The sequence below is a fragment of the Anabas testudineus genome, chromosome 11 (genome assembly GCF_900324465.2).
Source record: "Anabas testudineus chromosome 11, fAnaTes1.2, whole genome shotgun sequence".
NCBI classification, from domain to species: Eukaryota; Metazoa; Chordata; class Actinopteri; order Anabantiformes; family Anabantidae; genus Anabas; species Anabas testudineus.
In genome coordinates, this window is record NC_046620.1 from 19464145 (window position 1) to 19486403 (window position 22259).

At 38.3% G+C, this 22259-nt stretch overlaps 1 protein-coding gene across 1 annotated transcript in view; it reads left to right on the top strand.

Moving 5' to 3' along the window:
• The window catches only part of LOC113153966, a 32836-nt gene that overhangs the window by 4887 nt on the left and 5690 nt on the right, over positions 1-22259 (top strand). Inside the window, exons 6-22 of the mRNA XM_026347897.1 lie at positions 543-646; positions 755-944; positions 4673-4804; positions 4924-5067; positions 5357-5492; positions 5650-5800; positions 5998-6134; positions 6247-6358; positions 6492-6555; positions 13288-13491; positions 13680-13825; positions 13984-14102; positions 16288-16409; positions 16532-16629; positions 20412-20548; positions 21061-21185; positions 21369-21514. Of these exons, the coding sequence (XP_026203682.1) occupies positions 543-646; positions 755-944; positions 4673-4804; positions 4924-5067; positions 5357-5492; positions 5650-5800; positions 5998-6134; positions 6247-6358; positions 6492-6555; positions 13288-13491; positions 13680-13825; positions 13984-14102; positions 16288-16409; positions 16532-16629; positions 20412-20548; positions 21061-21185; positions 21369-21514 (2267 nt within the window). The remainder of the gene's footprint in view (positions 1-542; positions 647-754; positions 945-4672; positions 4805-4923; positions 5068-5356; positions 5493-5649; positions 5801-5997; positions 6135-6246; positions 6359-6491; positions 6556-13287; positions 13492-13679; positions 13826-13983; positions 14103-16287; positions 16410-16531; positions 16630-20411; positions 20549-21060; positions 21186-21368; positions 21515-22259) is intronic.

Here is a 22259-nt window from a genome sequence, read left to right on the forward strand (position 1 = left end):
ACTAGACATACAAAGTAACAACAAAAAAAAGCACTGCAAAGGCAGGCGAAAATACAAACTCACTTAAGTGGGAAAACAAAGTCTGAAATACAGGGGGAAAGTCCAGGGTGTAGCAAAGGTGATGAATCCGTGTGCAAACAACGAATGAATGAACCATGACTGGTGGAGGGTATAGTGCAGTGTAACAAACGAGCAATGACAAAGGATTGAGAGGAGCTTTTAAAGGAACGGAGACACACAGGTGAAACAAATCCATGACTAAGGTCCAGGAGTTCATACTGATGCTGTCTACTCTATACTGTTCTTCTATTATTCTATACTGTTGTCCTATTTAATGTCACCTTGCTGCTGTAGACGAAAGAATTTCCCCATCGTGGGATAATAAAAGGCTATCTTATCTCTTATCTTATTTTTTTTAATATACATAGTTATATGGAGCTACATTGGGTTCCACACATTCTTTTAGTATTCTTATTATTTCTCTAAGTAGGACCCTGTGATATTTCATTTTATATTACTACTTTATATTTAATCTCATACAGGGGGACTTTGAGGTGACAGTCAACTTGGCAAGCGACACAATTGCTACTTTGAAGAACAAGCTCGCAATTGAAAGTGGAATCCCAGCACATGTTCTTCATTACAGGTAATTCTGCATTATCACAGTGCATTGATGCCATTGTGATTAGAAGTAATATCTATTTTTTTCCTACAATACGTCTTGTAATCACATGCTTATCAATCATATCTTCAGAGGTGAATCTGGCAGTGGCAACACTTTGGAAAGTTGTGGGATCTCACAGGAATCAACAGTGCACTTCTCCCTGTCCTCATTTTCTGAGGAGGTTCCCGACCCAAAGGAATTCTTCAGTGATGACGTTGTGCCCTCAGTGCAACAAACCCCCAAAGGAATTAGCGTCTTCTTGTCGTCACTCTATGTCACTGTAAGCAGTCTAAACAGTAGTTTATTCTTAGTAAATATGTAAATATGGTATTTTTTTTCATTATTTTGTGCTGGCACACGTGGTTGTGCATGGAACAGTTTTCATAAACAATGACTGATGCTTACATCAGCTTCTGTCAGTGGTGTCTTCCTCAATTTTTAAGATTCCATGCTTTAAATGATAGAACGCTAAAATATATTGTGTAGTGGGTGCTTAGGCTTCTCACACATTGAAGGTATTTACTAGTGGGTTCAGTGGCCGTGTGCAACACTCCAAGAATAAAATAAAGTGTATACTAGACAGAGATCTCTATAAAATGAACACTGTGAATATGAATATATATGAAGTGTTTAGAGCTGCATAAAATGTAAAATCTTACAAATGCAGGGCAAAAACTCCAAATGTTTATTAAGGCTTGAAAAAGACCAATGCACAACGTATAGACTGTAGAAATAAGCACATACAGTGGGTACGGAAAGTATTCAGACCCCCTTAAATTTTTCACTCTTTGTTATGTTGCAGCCATTTGCTAAAATCATTTAAGTTCATTTTTTTCGTTAATGTAGACACAACACCCCATATTGACAGAAAAACACAGAATTGTTGACATTTTTGCAGACTTATTAAAAAAGAAAAACTGAAATAGCACATGGTCTTAAGTGTTTAGACCCTTTGCTCAGTATTTAGTAGAAGCACCCTTTTGATCTAATACAGCCATGAGTCTTTTTGGGAAAGATGCAACAAGTTTTTCACACCTTGATTTGGGGATCCTCTGCCATTCCTCCTTGCAGATCCTCTCCAGTTCTGTCAGGTTGGATGGTAAACGTTGGTGGACAGCCATTTTCAGGTCTCCCCAGAGATGCTCAATTGGGTTTAAGTCAGGGCCCTGGCTGGGCCATTCAAGAACAGTCACGGAGTTGTTGTGAATCCACTCTTTCATTATTTTAGCTGTGTGCTTAGGGTCATTGTCTTGTTGGAAGGTGAACCTTCGGCCCGGTCTGAGGTCCTGAGCACTCTGGAGAAGGTTTTTGTCCAGGATATCCCTGTACTTGGCCGCATTCATCTTTCCCTCGATTGCAACCAGTCGTCCTGTCCCTGCAGCTGAAAAACACGCCCACAGCATGATGCTGCCACCACCATGCTTCACTGTTGAGACTGTATTGGACAGGTGATGAGCAGTGCCTGGTTTTCTCCACACATACCTCTTTAAGGCCAAAAAGTTATATCTTGGTCTCATCAGACCAGAGAATCTTATTTCTCACCATCTTAGAGTCCTTCAGGTGTTTTTTAGCAAACTCCATGCAGGCTTTCGTATGTCTTGCACTGAGGAGAGGCTTCCGTCAGGCCACTCTGCTATAAATCCCCGACTGGTGGAGGGCTGTAGTGATGGTTGACTTTCTACAACTGTCTCCCATCTCCCGACTGCATCTCTGGAGCTCAGCCACAGTGATCTTTGGGTTCTTCTTTACCTTTCTCACCAAGGCTTTTTTACCCCGATAGCTCAGTTTGGCCGGATGGCCAGCTCTAGGAAGGGTTCTGGTCGTCCCAAACCTCTTCCATTAAAGGATTATGGAGGCTACTGTGCTCTTAGGAACCTTAAGTGCAGCAGAAATTTTATTGTAACCTTGGCCAGATCTGTGCCTTGCCACAATTCTGTCTCTGAGCTCTTCAGACAGTTCCTTTGACCTCATGATTCTCATTTGCTCTGACATGCACTGTGAGCTGTAAGGTCTTATATAGACAGGTGTGTGGCTTTCCTAATCAAGTTCAATCAGTATAATCAAACACAGCTGGACTCAAATAAAGGTGATCAAGGATGATCAGAAGAAATGGACAGCACCTTAGTTAAATATGAGTGTCACAGCAAGGGGTCTGAATACTTATGACCATGTGCTATTTCAGTTTGTCTTTTTTAATAAATCTGCAAAAATTTCAACAATCGTTGAAACTGTGTTTTTCTGTCAATATGGGGTGCTGTGTGTACATTAATGAGGAAAAAAATGAACTTAAATGATTTTAGCAAATGGCTGCAATATAGCAAAGAGTGAAAAATGTAAGGGGGTCTGAATACTTTCCGTACCCACTGTATGTGCTTCCTCTGCTGCGTTCTTTCTTTTTAAATCAAAATAAGAAATATTTACATTACAAAAAAGGAGCTTCCCGTATTATAGTGCTTAATTATTGGAGAAGCCTTTCCCCAGATACATTAAAAATAACAGTGTTACAGCTAGATTAGAATTTAGGATTATGTGTTATAGCAGAGGTGTTAAACTAAAATTTGCAGTGGGCCAAAATCGCGGGCCAAACAAAAATTTACTGCAATTGTGCATGATTTCCCATCGCTCCAGATTTGTAATGTTAAACCTTTTCTCATGGAAACAAACTTTAGTTTTGCATAAACACTGAATCTGGAACAAGGAAAACTTAATATTATAAACAAATGAGAAATTAAATTTGAAATAAAACACATCAGTGGTATTTGCTTCTTATTTAAATTAATAAAATAAATTATTATGTCTCTCATAGTCTTTCGAGTTCCTTTTTAATGAAAATCTTTTTTCACAGGCCAACAACAAAACAACCAAACAAAATGTTACTTCAATGAAAATGTAATCTTCCAACTATTAACAGTCCATGCCATTCAGTAGAAAGTGCATAAAGACAGTATCATTCAAGCTCAGTTTGCTACACTCTGATTTACTCTGATGCACATTGGTTCAAGGGGTGGCTGTGCTCAATAGGTAGAGCAGTTGACTGCCAATCACAGGATTGGTGGTTTGATTCCCGGCTGCCACGTCACATGCCAAAGTGTCCTTGGGCAAGATACTGAACCCCTAGTTGCCCCTGGTGAGTCAGGTCAGGCACATAGCAGCTGTGCCATCGGTGTGTGAATGTGTGTGTGCTTGTGAGTGTGAATGGGTGAATGAGCTAGGTAGAAAAGCGCTATATAAGTGCAGACCATTTACCATTCAAGTCAGATACCTGGCATCTCTTCTTAAATGTCTGGGGTTCGGCTCTGAGCTGAGGAAATCCTCAAGATTGATTGAAGGTGTTCATCAGTGAGACGACTCCTGAGTGGTGTTTTGTTCATCTTCATCAACATAGATATGTGCTGCTGAACATAGAGAGCATTTGAGAAGCTTGTGCACGGAGCTGGCTTAGTGTGTCTGGGAGGAAACATGGAAACTGGTTGGTTGGTGCGCTTTCCACGTCAACCGCAAACGGATTACTGAACAGTTCAAATCTGCATTTTAAAGTCAACAAATCACCAGTAAACTTTAGAGTTTTTTAGCGAACTTATCACTTGGCCTCTTTCATTTGGCCATTTCTGGGAGGGGTGGATTAAGGTTGTCCTATGTGACTGGTTGCATGGATGCTAATGATTGTCAACAGAAAAGTAGGGGGGTGCTTCCCGGTCTTGACTGATGAGCCAACGCACTAACAAAACATTCTGGGATTTGTAGTATTAGTGGTGTATGCACTGTATACTGGGGGGGTGGCAGCTCCAATATACATTTGATATGATCTTGTGGGCCAAATATTATTACACCGTGGGTCAGATGGCCTGAGTTTGACAACTCTGCCTTAGAGCTAAAGTACAATATGCAACCACTGGAAGCCAAGTTGAAATAGGAAAATACTCAAAACCACCAAGAATTTGAGCCTCTTTTCACATTAGGTTTACAACATATTTGAATTTTAATTGTTAATTATATTTTCTCCTCTAGAAATACAGGCCTCCAGCGGTTCCATACAAGGATCTGATCAGTTACATACGTAAACTAACCGGATGTCACCCTCTGGCACAGAGTTTGTATCAGTTACTCTGTAAGAATGAGGTCATTACCAGGACTCAAAAGGTAATCAAATCATGATAATCAATGATCTTATATCTCTTTGATTTTCTCCTGTGTGTTTCACCAGTGTCCTTGAGAGCATGTGTTTATATCACATCAGTCTTTGTCTTTTTCTTCCTTAGGTGGCAGTGGTTGAGGGCCTGTACACCCTCTTTAGGGAGATTTTGCCAAAACTTGGGACAAATCAAGGGGAAAAGATCATTGAAGACCTTGATGTCTTTGAGTATTCAACACACTGCTGGGCATTTCTCCTATCAGAGGCAAAGGTATTTCTACATTAGTATAGAGGCTTAATATAAATTCACATAAGTGTTTTATGTTAAGAATTTACTTTCACAATTAAAATTAGGTTAGTTCTGTATGTAAGCTCACAGCAACTGGAAGATGATAGGGTTAAGGTAAAGCTTAAATAATTTAAACAGGCCAAGTAGGCCAAATAGCTGTTGACCAAGTTACAACTGCCATTATATGGAGCCCAAAGTGTAACAGAGGAGCTCCCACTAGAGTGTTACTGTCTAACATCCCATCTACTGTATTATTGTATTATTTTGTCAGAAAGAAACATCGGAAAATGAGAACTACGCACCATATTCTCTTTTGTCTGAAGAAGGGAGACGCTTCTGTGAACCAGTTAGTGTACCTGGAATACCTGGCGCTATGGAGAGAGCGGTTGTCCTCCAGAAAATCAAAGGTAAAGATAAAAACAAAGATCTAGCAAGATCGCCTCAACAAGGCATTTATGGTTAGTTAACAACTCACTAACTAACTAGACTTGTGGTGAAATTTAGACTAATCAACTGTATTTCAGGGAATAATTGCATTATATGTTTGTTTTTTTCTATGTTAAGATGGAGAAAAGATTCCAAACTGCACCGAAGATGTTTTGCAAGAAACATCCCTCAAGAGAGCCCTTGACGTCGAGAAGATTGTGCTCAGTGTCCATCCTTCAGTTACAACATATCATCTTTGGATTTCTCATGGAAGTGTGACGAGCCAGAAGTATGTATTTACAATTAATTATATTGTTCTAAATTCTTCAACAATTTCTGAGTTCATAATTTCATTTCTGAATTCAGTAACTAATTTGACTGTTTTGTCCATGTTGCCTAGTGTTTGTGCTGACAATGGTCCAGCTTACCCAGTTCTCACATATTCACACAGTAACCTGTTTATTAAATCATGTGATTACATTACAGCTTTCACATAGGTGTTGAGAAGACTTTTGGAAGCATTGAAGAAGAACTGAAAAGTTTTCCCTATCTCTGTGTGACTCCACCATTGCTTCTGAAGGATCTAGGCTATCAAGAACCACGTCTTGTATTGCTAAATGAAGGTACACTTATCAGTGGAATGCATTGTAGATACAAACGTCTTTGTGGCTGAATCTAATAATGACTTTGTTAATGTAAATTTTGTTGTTGTTGAAGTACTTTTGTTTTTTGCAGGAAATCTTGGTGTTTATCTAAATAAAAATAAGTTAATGCCTGCAAAGATTGAAGTGTATGATTGTCTGGCTGGCAAAGTCAAAAATGTGGATGTGGATGAACTGGCAAAAATGTGAGTACCTCCGATTTTTGTAATTACTATTGAAAAAGTCAAAAATGTGAACTTGGCTAACGTGACTTTATTTGACTTTACATGCAAATTATCTCATTGTAACACAAAATTAACATTTTTATTTTCCATGCAGAACTGGTGACCATAGGGATGAATTTTCATTTATCACAACCAGGACTCCAAAAGAGGCTATACTGGTAATTATGAACTTGCATTCCTAAATTATTTTGTTAGAGGACTGAGAACTGCTATACCTGCAGCCATTACAGTATATATTACATTGTATGGGAGGTAATAGCATTATTTACAATATATTTGATAGATGGATGAACACACACACAGCCAAAACAGTTTAAATGAAATGCAATTAGATTACCTCCAAAAGGTAGCAGTGTACTTCTGAAGAGATCTGTACACCATTAGATGTCATGTGTGAATATATAGTCAGTTGAAAGTCTGGCGTGGTTAAAATTCATTAACTTCACATTGCAGAAAACAGCCTGGTGTCATTACTCAGTTAAGTTAAAAGTGCTTGCAGGCGATTTTATCATCCACTGCATGTCTACGTTTTTAAAGATTGGTGTTTGATCAGGCTGAATTTGCTGTCAGCAATGTGTCTAAAAAGTTGGGACTGCAGTGCGTATACCACTGCATTGCATAACCTCTTTGGACAACACTTTGTGCTTGGATATAGAGAAGACAAATTTATATAATTTGAAAGGACCGTATCCATTTTTGCTTGGAATTTAACTAGCTACTCAACAGTTCAGGGTTAAATCACCTAAATTGGGAGGAAAGACAGGATAAGAGTGTCTGCCTAACGTCTAAATTCAAATATACACCCATCATCCTGACTCTAACTTTTTAAGGTTCATGGGAGTGCTGCAGTCTATCCCAATTGTGATTGGGTGATAGGCAAGGCACACCCTGGACAGGTTGCCAGTCTATCACTGGGCTGGCAAACAGAGACAGGCAAACATTCACACCTACAGCCAAATTAGAGTCAACAATTAACCCTAAATGCAGTACCAGGAGAGAACTTGTGCAGGCACAAAGAAGCAAACTCCACACAAAAAGCAGTAGATTTGGACCCAGGTCCTTCTTTCTGTGAGGTGACATTGCTAAACATTACACCACCATGCCACCCTTTTGTGTTACGTAAATCAAATGTTTTAAATGGGTCACAGCTCTGGACTGTGAGGAGGAATCTAAATGTGTGTGGATGTGGTTTTTTATTTATTTTTCAGTGGAATGGTTCTGACAATGTGCAAATGGATGGATTTTTTTAATATTTTCCATGACTATCCTTTCAAAACACTTCAATCAATTTGAGTGCCAGAGGTCATTAGTCATTGAAATAGGTCACAATGTTTTTCTTGGCAATGGGTACGATGGTGGTGGATTTGAAGCAACTGGGCATGATAGCCTTTTCTAAAGACAGGTTGTAGATGTCTGCAAGCACATGTGCCAGTTGTTATGAGCAGACCTTGAGTGCCCGCCCAGCAATGTTATCTGGACCAGGTGCTCTCCTTCTGTCTATTTTCTTTAGGACCTCAAAGCGAGCATTAAACACATCGAGTTCATACAGTAGCTTTATCTTGGTTGGTTATGGCTCCCTTGGTCTTCTGCTGGTATTTTGTGACGTGTTGCCCCCTTGACAAATGTCAAGGTGGCAACGAAGCATATTTTTTTCTTAGAAATTCTAATTTCTTAGAAAGTTGCATTAGTGACCTAAATGTTAAGAATATATGATTCAGTTGAAATTATCTAGTTGCTTGACTTTGTAATGATGCGTTGTGTGTACTAATTCATAGGTGCCTTTAATTTAAAATATAAAATTACTCTAACTCAAATGTAACTGCACTACTCCTAATAAGCTGTTGTTAGTAAAAAGTAATTCTAGTTCACTTTACATAGTTTTTTCAAGGAAGTCAGTTTCTGCTTGTTTTTTTGTTTTTGTTTTTTTTCTAATACAACTTACAGTATGTGTTCTATTTACTTTATTCACTTAAGGAACTAATATTTCTAGTCACTCCCTTTTATAATAGGCCATCTGTGCCAGCTGGACAGGCTGTGGGTCTTACACTACCAGTTAAATATTAAGACACACCTTCTCCGTCAGTGATTTTTCTTTATTATTAATATTTTTACTATTGTACATGCTTATGTAACTTACTCTTAAGTAGTGATGGGAGAAGTGAAGCTTTCTGAAGCTTTGAACCAATTGAAGAAATTGATTCAGTAAATGGAAACATCTAAATTACCACTATGGTGAGATCTGCTGATTTCTCCAGCAGATCTGGAAATTAGATGGAAATGTAACAGAATGTTATTTATAAATATTATATTTCTGTTGCCAAGTTCTTGTTAGATGGGAAGTTAATTAAGATAGTGTGGAAAAAAATCTAATGTAAAAAATTATTAAATCATTAACCTTGTATACACTTTTTTAACTGTTTTAACTATAAAGTATTTTAACTAGAAAGTACACCTATATTCTGCAATGGGGAGTGCTTGTGTGACTGGGGCTATAGATGAGGGAAAGACTGTTAGAATTTGTTATTGAGAAAAATGATTTGTTTGCTTCAACTTTTTTCTTTTGTTTTGCTTTTAACATCCCCTGCTTTGGAGAATATTCTCTTACAGGAACAGATTTTGCAGGGAGAGAGATATTTCCTCTGCTTCAAATAGCTCCCAGAGGTTCCACTGCTGCTGCTGTAGATGAAGATAACACTTTTTTTTTTTTTACAAAAACACTTAACTTACACTTTTAACACAATTCAAAAAATCTCTAGGGGATTTATACTCAACCTTATGTGGATGGCTGCAAGGATTCAGCTGATTGTGGTACTATGGCTGCTGAGCGAATCTGAGCAATGCATTCAGCTATCTGTTCTTTCACAGAATTGGAGGTACTGCCAAAGGTCAGGGGGTCTAACAGGGTTGCGTTTACTAATACCTTTACTGATTCCAGTGCCCCAAAGCATTGTTTAAAGTTGGCAATGAGGTTATGAACTAATTCAATTGCTGTTGGAAATGTGAATTTTTTATCTTTCTTATCCAAGTTTACGCCACGACAAGTTGAGTGTATGGGCAAAGTATGGGATATGCCACACTTAAAACAGACTAGCACACTGGGTCATATTTGAAGCACATTCTGTAATCAGACATGTGACTTTATCCCATATTCTAAAAATCATCATTTATATAATGGCACTTGGTAGCAAGATATGCCTCCATGTTAATCGAGGTCCACATGTCTGATGTCTGATTCACAGTATCAGCTTTCTGTAATTGAGACATCCATTTTTCTTTGGTTCGTTGATATCTTGTCTCAACAATTTCCTTCAGAGCATACCTTGAAGGGATCACATAGTTCAGGTACAGCTTGTTGACAAAAGCCCTAAATCTAAATCTTTCATACTCCTTTTATTTTTTAAATTAATCTCTGCTAATATTCTCTCTCTCTATTTATATGTATTTCCTTCTCAGAAACCCACAAAGGGTCATTTTGACAAGCTTTTATAGTGTTAGTTAGACCATGGCACATCTTAACCAGCTAACCATACAACCTGAATCACTTATTTGTATACCCATGTAGTGCAACTGTAAAAAAAAACTTGTAGTAGGTTACAGCAGCACTGGCATAATAAGTAACACTTCTCTGTTGACCCCGAAGAACGAAGAGTTCTTTGACCAGTTTATTATTCTGATTCACACACCAATATTACGTTGTCTTAAGCTGTTTTGAATGTAAAAGTTTTTCCATATGGGACTAATAGTAAATGATCTGCACTTATATAACAATTTTCTACCTAACTGGTACTCAAAGCACTTTGACCAGGACACTTTGGCATATGACATGGCAGCCAGGAATTGAACCACCAATCCTATGATTGGCAGACAACTGCTCTACCTATTGAGCCACAGCCACCACAACTAATAGGAATAATAGTACAGAAAAGATTTTTTTTTATTGATTATGGGTAGACCAAAGTAGATTTTCTTTGTCTGACGGAGACGTGGCTGAATGTTGGTGAGTCCAGCCCTCTTTCTGAACTTTTACCACCAGATTGTGGTTATTTTAACTGCCCACGCACGTCGGGTCGTGGTGGTGGGATAGCCACCATGTACAGATCTGTATATAAATGTAGCCGACCAGCTCTATCCAACTCCTTCTCCATCTTTGAACTGGACTTCTTTGAACTGGGTCGCTTGCACCCTGTGTTGTGTGCAGTGATTTATCGGCCACCTAAATATAATAAGGACTTTATTAATTAATTTTCTGAACTGCTGGCTGAAATCATGCCTAAGTATGATCGAGTTCTTATTGTTGTCTGTGCTGTCCAGACAAAACAATGTCGAAGGACTATTTAAGCCTTATTGACTCTTTTAATTTTCTTCAGCACGTTTCACAACCCACGCAAGAACATGGACATACACTTGACCTGGTTTTAACTTATGGTCTGTCTGTTTCCAATTTGAGGATTTGTGATGCAGTGTTTTCTGATCATATGCCTGTTTTATTTGACATTAGTTTGTCCTGTAACACCTTTAAGCTTCGCGCTCCTGCTCGGAGTGTCCGTATTATTAACCCTTCCGCTGCCGCTCAGTTCTCAGCCTCCTTCAATCAAAACACCCCAGAGCCTGTTTGTTCTGATACAGGTAAGCTCAGCTCCTGGTTTCATTCCATCTGCCAAACAGTAATAGATGCTGTGGCTCCATTAAAACCCAGACAGCCTAAAACTAAATCTGAGCCCTGGCTAAATCAAACAACTCGTGGTGTCAGACGTGAGTGCCGAAAAGCTGAGCGAAAGTGGAGGAAGGACAAGCTGCAAGTGTCTTTGCAAATTTTAAAGGACTGCTGGTGTCGTAATCAGACTGTGGTAAAAGAGGCTAAAAGACAACACCTGTCTAATATTATCCTGTCGAACTGTCACAAGCCTCGTGTTCTGTTTAACACTATAGACCTTGCTCTTAATGCCCCAAAGACTGCCTGTGTAGAACCTTGTCTGGAGGCATGTTAAAACTTTTTTGTAATTAAGGTGAACAATGTCAGGGCCCTCATATCATCACCTGCTTCTGACCCGTCACTTTCTGTATTTTGTCCTATAACCTTTCTCCCATTTGAACCAGTGACTCTGTCGTTTTTATATGAGACTGTTAAACATCTGAAGCCCTCAGGTTCCCCCCACTGATGCTGTCCCACCTCTATTTATAAAGAGGTTATCACTGCTTTAGGACCTTCTATTCTTGCTGTTATTAACAGCAGCCTCGCCTCTGGTGTCTTTCCAAAGAACTGTAAACATGATACAGTCCAGCCACTGATCAAAAAGCCAGGCCTGGATCCCACTGTGTTGTCTAACTTTAGGCCCATTTCCAAACTCCCTTTTATCACAAAAATTCTGGAAAAAACTTTATATGTACAACTGAAGGACACTTTAAGTTTTCCAGTTTGCTTTTAAACCTCTTTATAGCACTGAGTCAGCGTTGCTGATGGTTTTTAATGAAATCCTTTTAGCTACAGATGCTAGAGACAATGTGGTCTTGGTTCTACTGGACCTAACTGCTGCTTTTGACACAGTGGACCATGGTATTTTCACTTCTCGATTAGAGGAATGTATAGGCATCGGTGGCACTGCTCTAGAGTGGTTTAGGTCGTACTTGGCAGAGAGAACATTTTGTGTACAAATTGATCATGTCCAGTCCTCTTCTGCTCCTCTCCTGTGTGGGGTCCCACAGGGCTCAATTTTGGGGCCTCTGCTTTTTTCCCTGTATTTGTTTCCCCTTGGCTCCATTCTTAGAAAGCATAATTGTTCCTTTCACTGTTATGCTGATGACATCCAGATATATGTACCAGTGAAACAGAAGAATGGCTTTGCCATGGGCTCATTGATGACATGTTTGGATGAAGTAAGACCCTGGATGGCTCTAAATTTCCTCCATTTTAATGAGAAGAGTGGTACAGTGAGCATCATTTACACACATTGTCTTTAGTCCAAGCGCCAACAGTGGGTCCTCTCTTGTAGACCTGGGCCCTTTACAACAATTTTTTAAACCTACCGTCACAAACCTGGGTGTTAAGGTGGACAGTGGCTTTAGTTTGGATAGGCAGGTTAGTGCAGTGGTAAAATCCAGCTTCTTGCACTTGAGACAATTGGCAAAAATTAAACCGTTTTTGTCAAAAAAAATACTTTGAGACAGTGATCCATGCCTTTGTTACGACTAGGCTGGATTACTGTAATTCTTTGTATTTTGCTGTGTCTCATTCGTCCATGTCCCGTCTTCAGCTGGTACAAAATGCAGCTGCACACTTGCTGAGCGGAACTCGCAAGAGAGAGCACATTACCCCAGTTTTAGCTTCGCTGCACTGGCTGCCTGTCCATCTTAGAGTTCATTTTAAAATTCTTTTATTTGTTTTTAAGTCTTTAAATGGTCTTGCCCATCCCTACCTTTCTGAGCTGCTATGTGTGCACTCCCCCTCTCGGTCGCTCAGGTCAGCTGACCTACTGCAGGGCATTTGCTGTTGCAGGCCCTAAGTTGTGGAATGCATTGCCTCTGCAAGTTAGACAGGCCTCCTCACTGACTGTTTTTTAAATCAAAGGTCAAAACTCATTTCTTCTCCTTGGCTTTTGACCCAGTATGAGAAGTTGGCTTTAACAATTTTATTGTATTTTATTCCTTTTAGTTCTTTTATATTTAAAATTTTATTTAAATGTTTTGTTGGTAATTTTATTGTGATTGCACTTTTATTATGTTCTATTCTTTTATTTTAAATTGTTAAGCACTTTAGTCAGTCTGCTGTATTAAAAGTGCTTTATAAATTAAGTTGACTTGACAAAGTAGAACTGGTATGAGTCAGTCATTCACTCAAGCTCACAGTCACATTACCTCAATAAAATCTAATTTATGAACTTTAATTTCATCAGGTGCTGATAGATACAAGCTCCTCAATGACTGAAAAGTGCTACGGAAGTGTGGAAATCCAGAAAATTCATGCTGTAAAAGAACTTTTTGATAACTTTGCAACACGAAGCATGGCTTATGATTTCCATCACATCATTTGCCTTGTGACATTCAACTCTACAGTGACAACAGTCCACACATTTACAGAAACACTTGAAAAGTTTAAGGTAAATAAAATACAATACGTTACATTAATGTGGAATACATCAAACCATCATCAATCTGTACAGATCTGTTTACTTTGGTACTGTATAATTGAAAATATCAATTAAATATTGAGATGTGTTCTTTGTTTCTGTATGTAACATGCATAGTCTCTCTCATTGTACTTAGATACAGTGGTTCCCTTTTGCAGGAACATGTGCACACTCTGAAGGCAGCTGGACGTACCATGCTGTATGATGCCCTACACCATGGAATGCTCGAGCTGGGAAAAGTAAAGAGAAAGTTTCCAGACTGTAGACTTCGCATTCTGTGTCTCACAGATGGAAATGATGTGGGGTAAAATTATTTTGCTGTGTTAAAGGATTGGGAAATGCAGTAGATCAATAAGAGTCATAAGTACAATCCAGTGATAATCACAGATTGCTGGTCTTTCATATGCAGTGTGAACTGTGATACAATATGTTCTGGAAACATATCTGAATATTTGTGCATAGATCCTCAAAGAACCCGGAGGCTGTTGCAGTTGACCTGATAAATTCCAACATTATAGTTGATTCAGTTCTTCTCGGAAAAGTGGAAAACAATGTTCTTCATGGAATCAGCATTGCAACAGGTACAGTACTGATTAAAGGCCAGCCTACTAATGTGCCTAGTATCCACAATATTTCAAACGTAATGTGCTGATACTATTAAATTAATTAATAATTTAGTAAACTTTATGGCATTTTTGCTGGACAGGGATAGTTGGAGGCATAAATAATTTAATAAATGATTATATTATGTAAGTGTGTATGTATGTAAATGTTTCAGTGTCTTGTCCACGGACTCTATACAGTCTATAGACGACTGCCAACTTTGCTTACCTTATTCCACATTTTATGTTATAGCCTTGTTCCAAAATTGTTTCAATGAATTTTCTTTCATAAAATTCTACAAACAATACCCAATAATGACAACGTGAAAAAACATTTTAGAAATTGTATAGAAAATTACATAGGAAACCTAAGCTTTAGGCTATAGTGGAGAGGAAAAACTTCCTTTAGAGCATTGCTTCTCAATTATTTTTTGTTGTTTTGTTTTGCTGGGAAAATATGGAACTATGAGGTCTTTAAGATAAGATGGGGCTTGAAGTGCTTTATATGTGAGGAGAAGAATTTTAAACTGAAGTCTGGGGTTTACAGGGAGCCAATGGAGAGAAGCGAATGTAGGATAAATGTGATCTCCTTTGCTAATTCCAGTCAGACATCTGTCTGCAGCATTTTGGATTATCTGGAGGCTTTAGCAGGCTTAAGCAATTATTGGGACATCCTATCAGTAGTGAATTACAACATACAAAGTATAAAAAAAAAACAAAGCTCTAATGCCGACAAAGAACAAACTAATACACAATTACTATAAATATAAAGTATCAAAGGAACACAGTGATCTGAAGCAGGCAAAATACAAACTAACATGCAAACCTAACAATGTCACAATTTAAGGAGGGGGACGAGGCAGGAATGAACTTAAACAGGATTTATTAAACACACTACAAAAACCAGGGAAACTAAGGCGGGTGTCCCCGGCACTACAAAAACATGCAGAAACACGAAAACAAAGTCACAACTTAGGGATCAAAGGATGAAACAAAAACCACTGCACAAGGGCAGGAAAACACTCACGGGGAAAAAACAAGTAACACAGTCCAGAGTTCAGAGGGGGAACAAAGTCCAGGGAATCCAGGGGGGAAGCAGACAGGTCTGAGGAGGACAGGCAGGAACAGGCAGGTTTTGTAGGCACGGGAAACGGGTTGGGAGCGACGCTGAAGACAGGTTGGGAACGACGACGAACTGACAGAGGGGAAAAGGACTGAGGAGAGTTTTGTAGGGGAAAGTGGGCACAGGTGAGTCCAATGTTCAGCTGATTGCTGTGAGCAGAGGGAGAGAATGGGCTGGTGGGCGGAGTCCAGAGGGAGAGTGAGGTGGAGCAGTGAGGGAAATCCTCAGCTTGGCCTGATGCCAGGCCGAAACGGTGACAAACAATGCAAAGTAACAATTACAATCAATGCGCTAAAACAGACTACAAACTAGACATACAAAGTAACAACAGAAGACACTGCAATGGCAAGCGAAAAGTCAGAGTATTCTGTAACAGGTTTTTTACCTTTACGGATGTCTCCATACATTGTTGCGTTTATTGTCCCCTCAATCCTGACTAGTTTCCAAATTCCTGCAACTGAAAAACATTCACACAGCATGACGGTGACACCACCATGGTTCAATTTCAACCTTACTCCACTATAGATCAGAGAAGACATCAATATTTCCTAGTTATCTTTTGCAGAATTAGGTCCTCCTTATATATTAATAAGATGCTGATGTATTATTCATGGATTAACCTCCTGTTACTATATAAGGTGGTTACTGGTGGGTTCCACCTTTGTGAATTTGTCATCTGAACTAGACTTTCTCGTTTATGTTAATAACAACAAGTTGTACACCGTCTTCTTGTTGGAGTACTTTTACTGACTTGTACTGTAAGTAAAATTCAGATGTTGTATTTCAATAGAAAAATTAAATAGTAAATTAGTGGAGTATTTGTTTAGGCATGCACATTTATATTATTTATATTATTATAATATTTTTTTACTTTATTTCTGCACTGTATCCCATTTTGTAAGTCTATCAGCAACATGATTTTTCTTGTAGTATTGACTGAAAATGAACTTAATAATGTAAAGGACCATTTTTTCTGAGCCAATCTTGAGCATTTAATGAGTAAAATATGCACAACTCTTTTGCATCTCTCTTTTTATTCAGGGGGTTGCTGTTTCAAGCCAGAGACAAGCAAAGATGGCCTCAAGCTTTTTGAGATTGAGACTGTTCTTTCCTTGGAGATGAGAAAACCCAAGAGCAAAACAGACTCATCTACCGTCACTAAAGTTAGTACAGTGATTATTGTTTGCAAATCTGTTAGACTTTCTTTGAAAATTAGACTGCATAGATCACACAAATGCTTTGAAACAATCAATAACAAGGACTATGTCCCTGTGTTATTTTTCAGAGTCTTTTAACAGGATTCTTCGCTACTCATGGGTATGATAAATTTCCTGAGGCTGTGTTACCAAGCCAGATCCACAGTAAAGTGACAGTCACAGAGAGGTAATTGACAAAATATTATTTTTGCAAACCCCATTTCCAGAAAAGCTGGGACTTTTTCTGCCTATGTGCAATATAAACTGAAATCTGGTTAATTCGCTTTAACCTTTATTTGTTGACAGTACAATTAAAAGATTTTCAGTGTGTTCACTGAACAACATAATTGTACAAAATTAATGGAACATTTTGAAACACATTAGATGTCAGCGAGAAAAGAAATCATGCTGGATATCCATTGTCGTGCACCAATTCCATTCAATTCGATTCAATTTTATTTCTATAGCTCTTTTTACAATTGACATGGTCGCAAAGCAGCTTTACACAACCAAAGTAACTATGGAAGTTTACATGAACAGTGAGTGTGTGTGAATCATAATAATCAGATTGTGCCTGATGAGCAAGCAAAGGACGACGGTGGCAAGGAAAAACTCCCTGAGAAGGCAACAGGAAGAAACCTTGAGAGGAACCAGATTCAACAGGAAACCCATCCTCATATGAGTGATCACATACTATGTGTTAGAAAGCAGGCAGTTCAGTATAACAGATGATTTCTTTAAGTTAATATGGAGTCCAGTTAGTTATTGGACGCTTTAGTAGACTTGTAGGAGTGTTGAGTCAAGAACTCAGAGAAATAGCTGTCAACATCAGCCGAGGCCAGGACCGTCGTGTGGTGACTGGGGAACCAACCCCAGTCACCACACGAATCCCATAAAGACCACATGAGGCATCCAAGCGACAAGATCTCCAACCAGAAGTGGGGCACCAGGACGAGTCAAACAAGTCCAGAGGACAGAAAGACAGGAAGAGAGAAAGAGAGAGAGGAGAGGGAGGTGAAGAGAAAGCTATCCTGGTGATATTATCTACATGAGCTTCAAATGAAAGACTGGAATCTAGAATCACACCAAGGTTTTTTACTGTTGCACTAAATAGAATAGAAAGGTCATCTAGAGGTAGAGTGTGATCTAAAATCTTGCATGTGGTCCTATGACTAGTACTTCTGTCTTATCAGGATTAGGCAGAAGGAAGTTAATTAGCATCCACTCTCTTATATCCTTTACACATTGCTCAACTTTATTAAGCTGTTTGATCTCATCTGGTTTTGATGAAACATATGACTGTGTGTCGTCAGCATAGCAATGAAAGTTAATACCATGCTAAAGGAAAAAACAGTAGGCCTAAAACTGAACCCTGTGGAACACCAAACTCCACTGGGGAGCATGTGGAGTAATCGCCATTTAGATCTACATACTGATATCAATCAGTCAAATAGGAATCTGTCAAATAATTCCTATAACATTTTCTAATCTGTCAAGGAGAATACTATAGTCACTGGTGTCAAAAGCTGCCCTAAGATCGAGTAACACAAGGATAGTGACGCAATCCTGATCAGAGGCCAATAGGAGGTCATTTACTACTTTAACAAGTGCCTTCTCTGTGCTGTGATGAGGCCTAAATCCTGACTGATAGAGTTTGTGTATGTTAGGGTTGTTCTATGTAGATATGAGCATAGCTGCCCTGCTACTATCTTTTCGAGAATCTTGGAGATGAAGGGGAGGTTTGATATCGGCCTGTAATTGGACAGCTGACAGGGGTCGAGATCAGGTTTCTTAATTAGCGGCTTAATAACTGCTAATTTAAAAGATTTTGGAACATACCCACTGCTGAGTGAAGAATTGATTATTTTCAGCAGGGGTTCTATTATTTCCGGCACTATCTGTTTTAAAAAATGTGTCAGTATAGGGTCTAATGTACAAGTTGATGATTTTGCAGAAGAAATTAGTTCATTCTCTTCAAGGGGAGTAAAGCATTCTAGGTACTGATCTGCTGTGGTTAGTTTATCATCTGCGTCAATTCAATTGTCTGGTTTTAAAGCTTGAATTTTATGCCTTATATTTACAAATTTGTTATTAAAACTTTTCGTGAAGTCCCCACTACTGCACAACGTTGTTGGGGAGATATCTGCAGTGGTCTTCTTTCTATTTAATTTGGCTACCGTTTTAAATTAAAATCTAGGGTTATTTTTGTTGTTTTTGATAAGAGTGGAGAGATACATTGATCTAGCTGCATTAAGAGCTTTTTTTTTATAATTCTGGATGCTCTCCTTACAGGCTATTTGAAATACTAACAATTTAGTTTGGCGCCATTTATGCTCAGATTTTTGAGCGGTCTGTTTTAATGCACATGTGTGATTGTTATACAAGGGAGCGAGTTTCTTATCTCTAATGACTTTTCTTTTAACTGGAGCTACATTATCTAAGGTGTAACGGAATGTCGACTCTAAATACTCAGTTGCCTGGTTGAGTTTTATGGGGTCAGACAGTGATCCAATCAAAGTTGATAACTCTGGGAGATTACTGATAAACCTCTGTGTGGTAGTTGATGTGAATGTACGTTTAATGCGGTAGCGTGGCACTGAGTTTACATTATTAATATGGCACACTTCAGTTGAGACAAGATAGTGGTCTGAGATAACTTCAGACAGTGGAACTGTAAGTAGAGTTCTTATACTTAATGCGAAGGATATTATTAAATCTAAAGTGACCTGCTTTATGAGTGGGTCCTACTACAGACTGATTTACTTCTAGTGAGTCCAGTATGGACATAAATGCTGTTCTCAGAGGGTCATCTAGATTCTCAAAGTGAATATTAAAATCTCCAGCAATTAATTCAATTTCAATTCAATTTCAATTCAATTTTATTTGTATAGCGCCAATTTACAACAGAAGTTATCTCAAGGCACTTTACAGTGTAAGGTTTAAGACCTTACAGAAAATATTTATATAAAACATTATAGAGAAAACCCAACAATCCCATTTGAGCAAGCTTTAGGCAACAGTGGAGAGGAAAAACTCCCTTTAGAGGAAGAAACCTCCAGCAGAACCAGGCTCATAGTGGGCGGCCATCTGCCTCGACCGGTTGGGGTGAGTGGAAAGAGAAGAGAGAAAAGAACAGCAGGCAATAAAGACAACAACAAGCATCAAGAACATTGGGCAGATGAACTGGATTCTGGAGATGTACAGCTCCAGGCCGAGGATACCTGCAGAAAAGTACAGAGAGAGGGAGACAGAGAGAAGGAAACACAACTACAGTAGAGAGAAGACACAAAGTTACACAATTAATACTTTGTCTACAGAAACAACTAAGTTCAAGAGGAACTCTTTATATTTGTATCTATACTTGTTATGTTACTATAGAGAACTAGAAATTTGTGTTCATGTTTTTGTACGATAGTCAGATCATCATTGCAAATAACTGCACCAGGAGGAACCCAGCACCCGCGGTACCAGTGTAGGCTTAGACAGTGGGTTCCAGAATTTCATGCCAATACTTAATGGTACTCAGGTCAGGCCAGACTGTTGGCTAGCCTGTACAGGTCTGTACATCCCTTCATTCATATGCCTCCCCAGACCATCACTGACCCACCACCAAACCGATCATGCTGATGGTTTAAGGACCTTCTACAGCCCTGTCCAGCTGTGTTTTTTTTCCTGAGCCTGGTCGCTATATCCATCATTGCAACTTGACTATTTCGCATGCAATTCCACCTAAGGTCACACTCATTTGACAGTGCCCTTGGTCTTTCAGTCCCTGACTCTTTTAACAATATTATGAACTTTATGAGACTGTATGTAAAAATATTTTTGACACAACTAAAATATATCCTACAGAACATAGAGCAAGTACAGCTTTCTTTGGCTGGAATCTGTGCATTAATCACACTTATTCTATAGTATAGTCTATTGAAATAACTGAGGTAATTCTAAAGCACTGATCTTTTATACTAGTGCTCTGAAAAAGAGGATTCGAGAGTCCAAAGACGGCCGTTTCATGGAAAGGGACAAACGAATCCTGGAGGAGTTGAAGAGCCTACACTGTCACCCACATCCCTACTTTAATGTTTTTCCATCTGAATCAGACTTCAGTAAGTGTTTATTTATTTATGTTTTATACTGAAAGAGATGTATGATGTGTAACCTTTATCAAATATTTTTATTATTGATTGATTATTTTTTACTAAAATATATATAACAACTAGAATTAAATCAATGTGCAGAGTCTCTTGTGACTCGGTCAGCCTGACAACAATGTAGAGATTATGACTGTTATAAGTTTTTCAGCAAGTCTTCTAACAAATAAGAACATTTCAATTATTTCTATTTGAGTAATGCGTTTTAGAGCATCTTATATATTATAAAGCATGGAATTTAGCAAAACACAGCAGAGGGATAGGTGGGTGGAGCAGAGTGGACTGATTTTGAGCCTTGTAGTAGCACAGTTTTAAATTGCTTGCTTTAAATAGTTTCCCAAATGTTTGTGTTTTTTGCAGGTGCTAGGTTATTGTATTTAGTAGTTTTATTCAGAAGAACATTGGGTATTCAGTATTACCTGATATTAAATATTTTCAGCTGTGAGCTTTTATTTTAAACTTTGCAGCATTCTGGAAAATTCTCCTGGAGGGCCCTCCTGACACACCTTATGAGAACGGAGTCTTTGAGCTGTTCTGCCAGTTTGGTCCTGACTACCCAGTGAAGCCTCCAACTGTTCGTTTTGTTACACATGTATCCTGCCAAAACCTAATTTATGAAATATATCAATACAGGTTTAATCCTAATTGGTGAATGTTTGCAAATTAGTAACTTGGATTTGTTTGGGATTTTGTAAACATTTAAATTAATTAAATTTAAAAATAAATAATATATGTACATTGTAGATGCTGTGTAATTTTCTTAACATGAATGAAGATTTACCACTGCAACATTAACAGTGTGGGGCGCATCTGCCACAACATATTTGATCGCAGCTACAATGCCCAAATCACCATGAGAGAAATCCTGGATGCTGTGTATGGATTGCTGATTGTTCCTGAGCCTGAAGATCCACTGGATAGGTAAGATTACAGTTACTCCCTCTGTACATCCATGCACTAGTGACTTTAGGTATTTAGGTTGATATGGTCTCATTTAAATATGGTATTGGTATAAACACGAACAATACTTAAATAATCATTGAGAGGGGTTGCTAGGTCTACAGTGCTTGAAAATATTACCAAGTGCTCTGGATTTTGATTTTTTCTGCATGTTTGACTCCATTCTACTGTACAGAATAACACTCCCATGACAGAAAGAAAACTTACAAATAAACATCAACAGTAACAAATACAACAGATTAGTTGTTTTTTCTTGCACAAAAGGTTACTGTTTTTTTGTTTGGTTTGTTTGTTTGTTTGTTTTTTTAAATTCTTCAAAGAATATGGTGAGATGGTGTGTTTATGGTTTAACTTTCATCTGACTCAAATATTTAGCTGAAATGGGTTGAAATTATAATGATACACAGTCAACATATCAGTTTTCTAATAAAACTATATATGAAAATGTAAAACATTAGTCAATAGAAACCCGATATATACATTTGATTTCAGATCTGTCAGATATATAGACTGTCAGGACTGAAACATGTACAAATGTGATTTTAGTAATCTGTCAATTTATCCTCTAGTTTGAGTCTAAAATTATATTTTCTGATAAATTACATTTATTCTGTAAAATAATCAATATTCACATTGAAATCTCGGATTCTCTCAAAATATTTCAAAGTAAATATAAGAGTAAATGTTTCTATAAAACGTCCTGCCA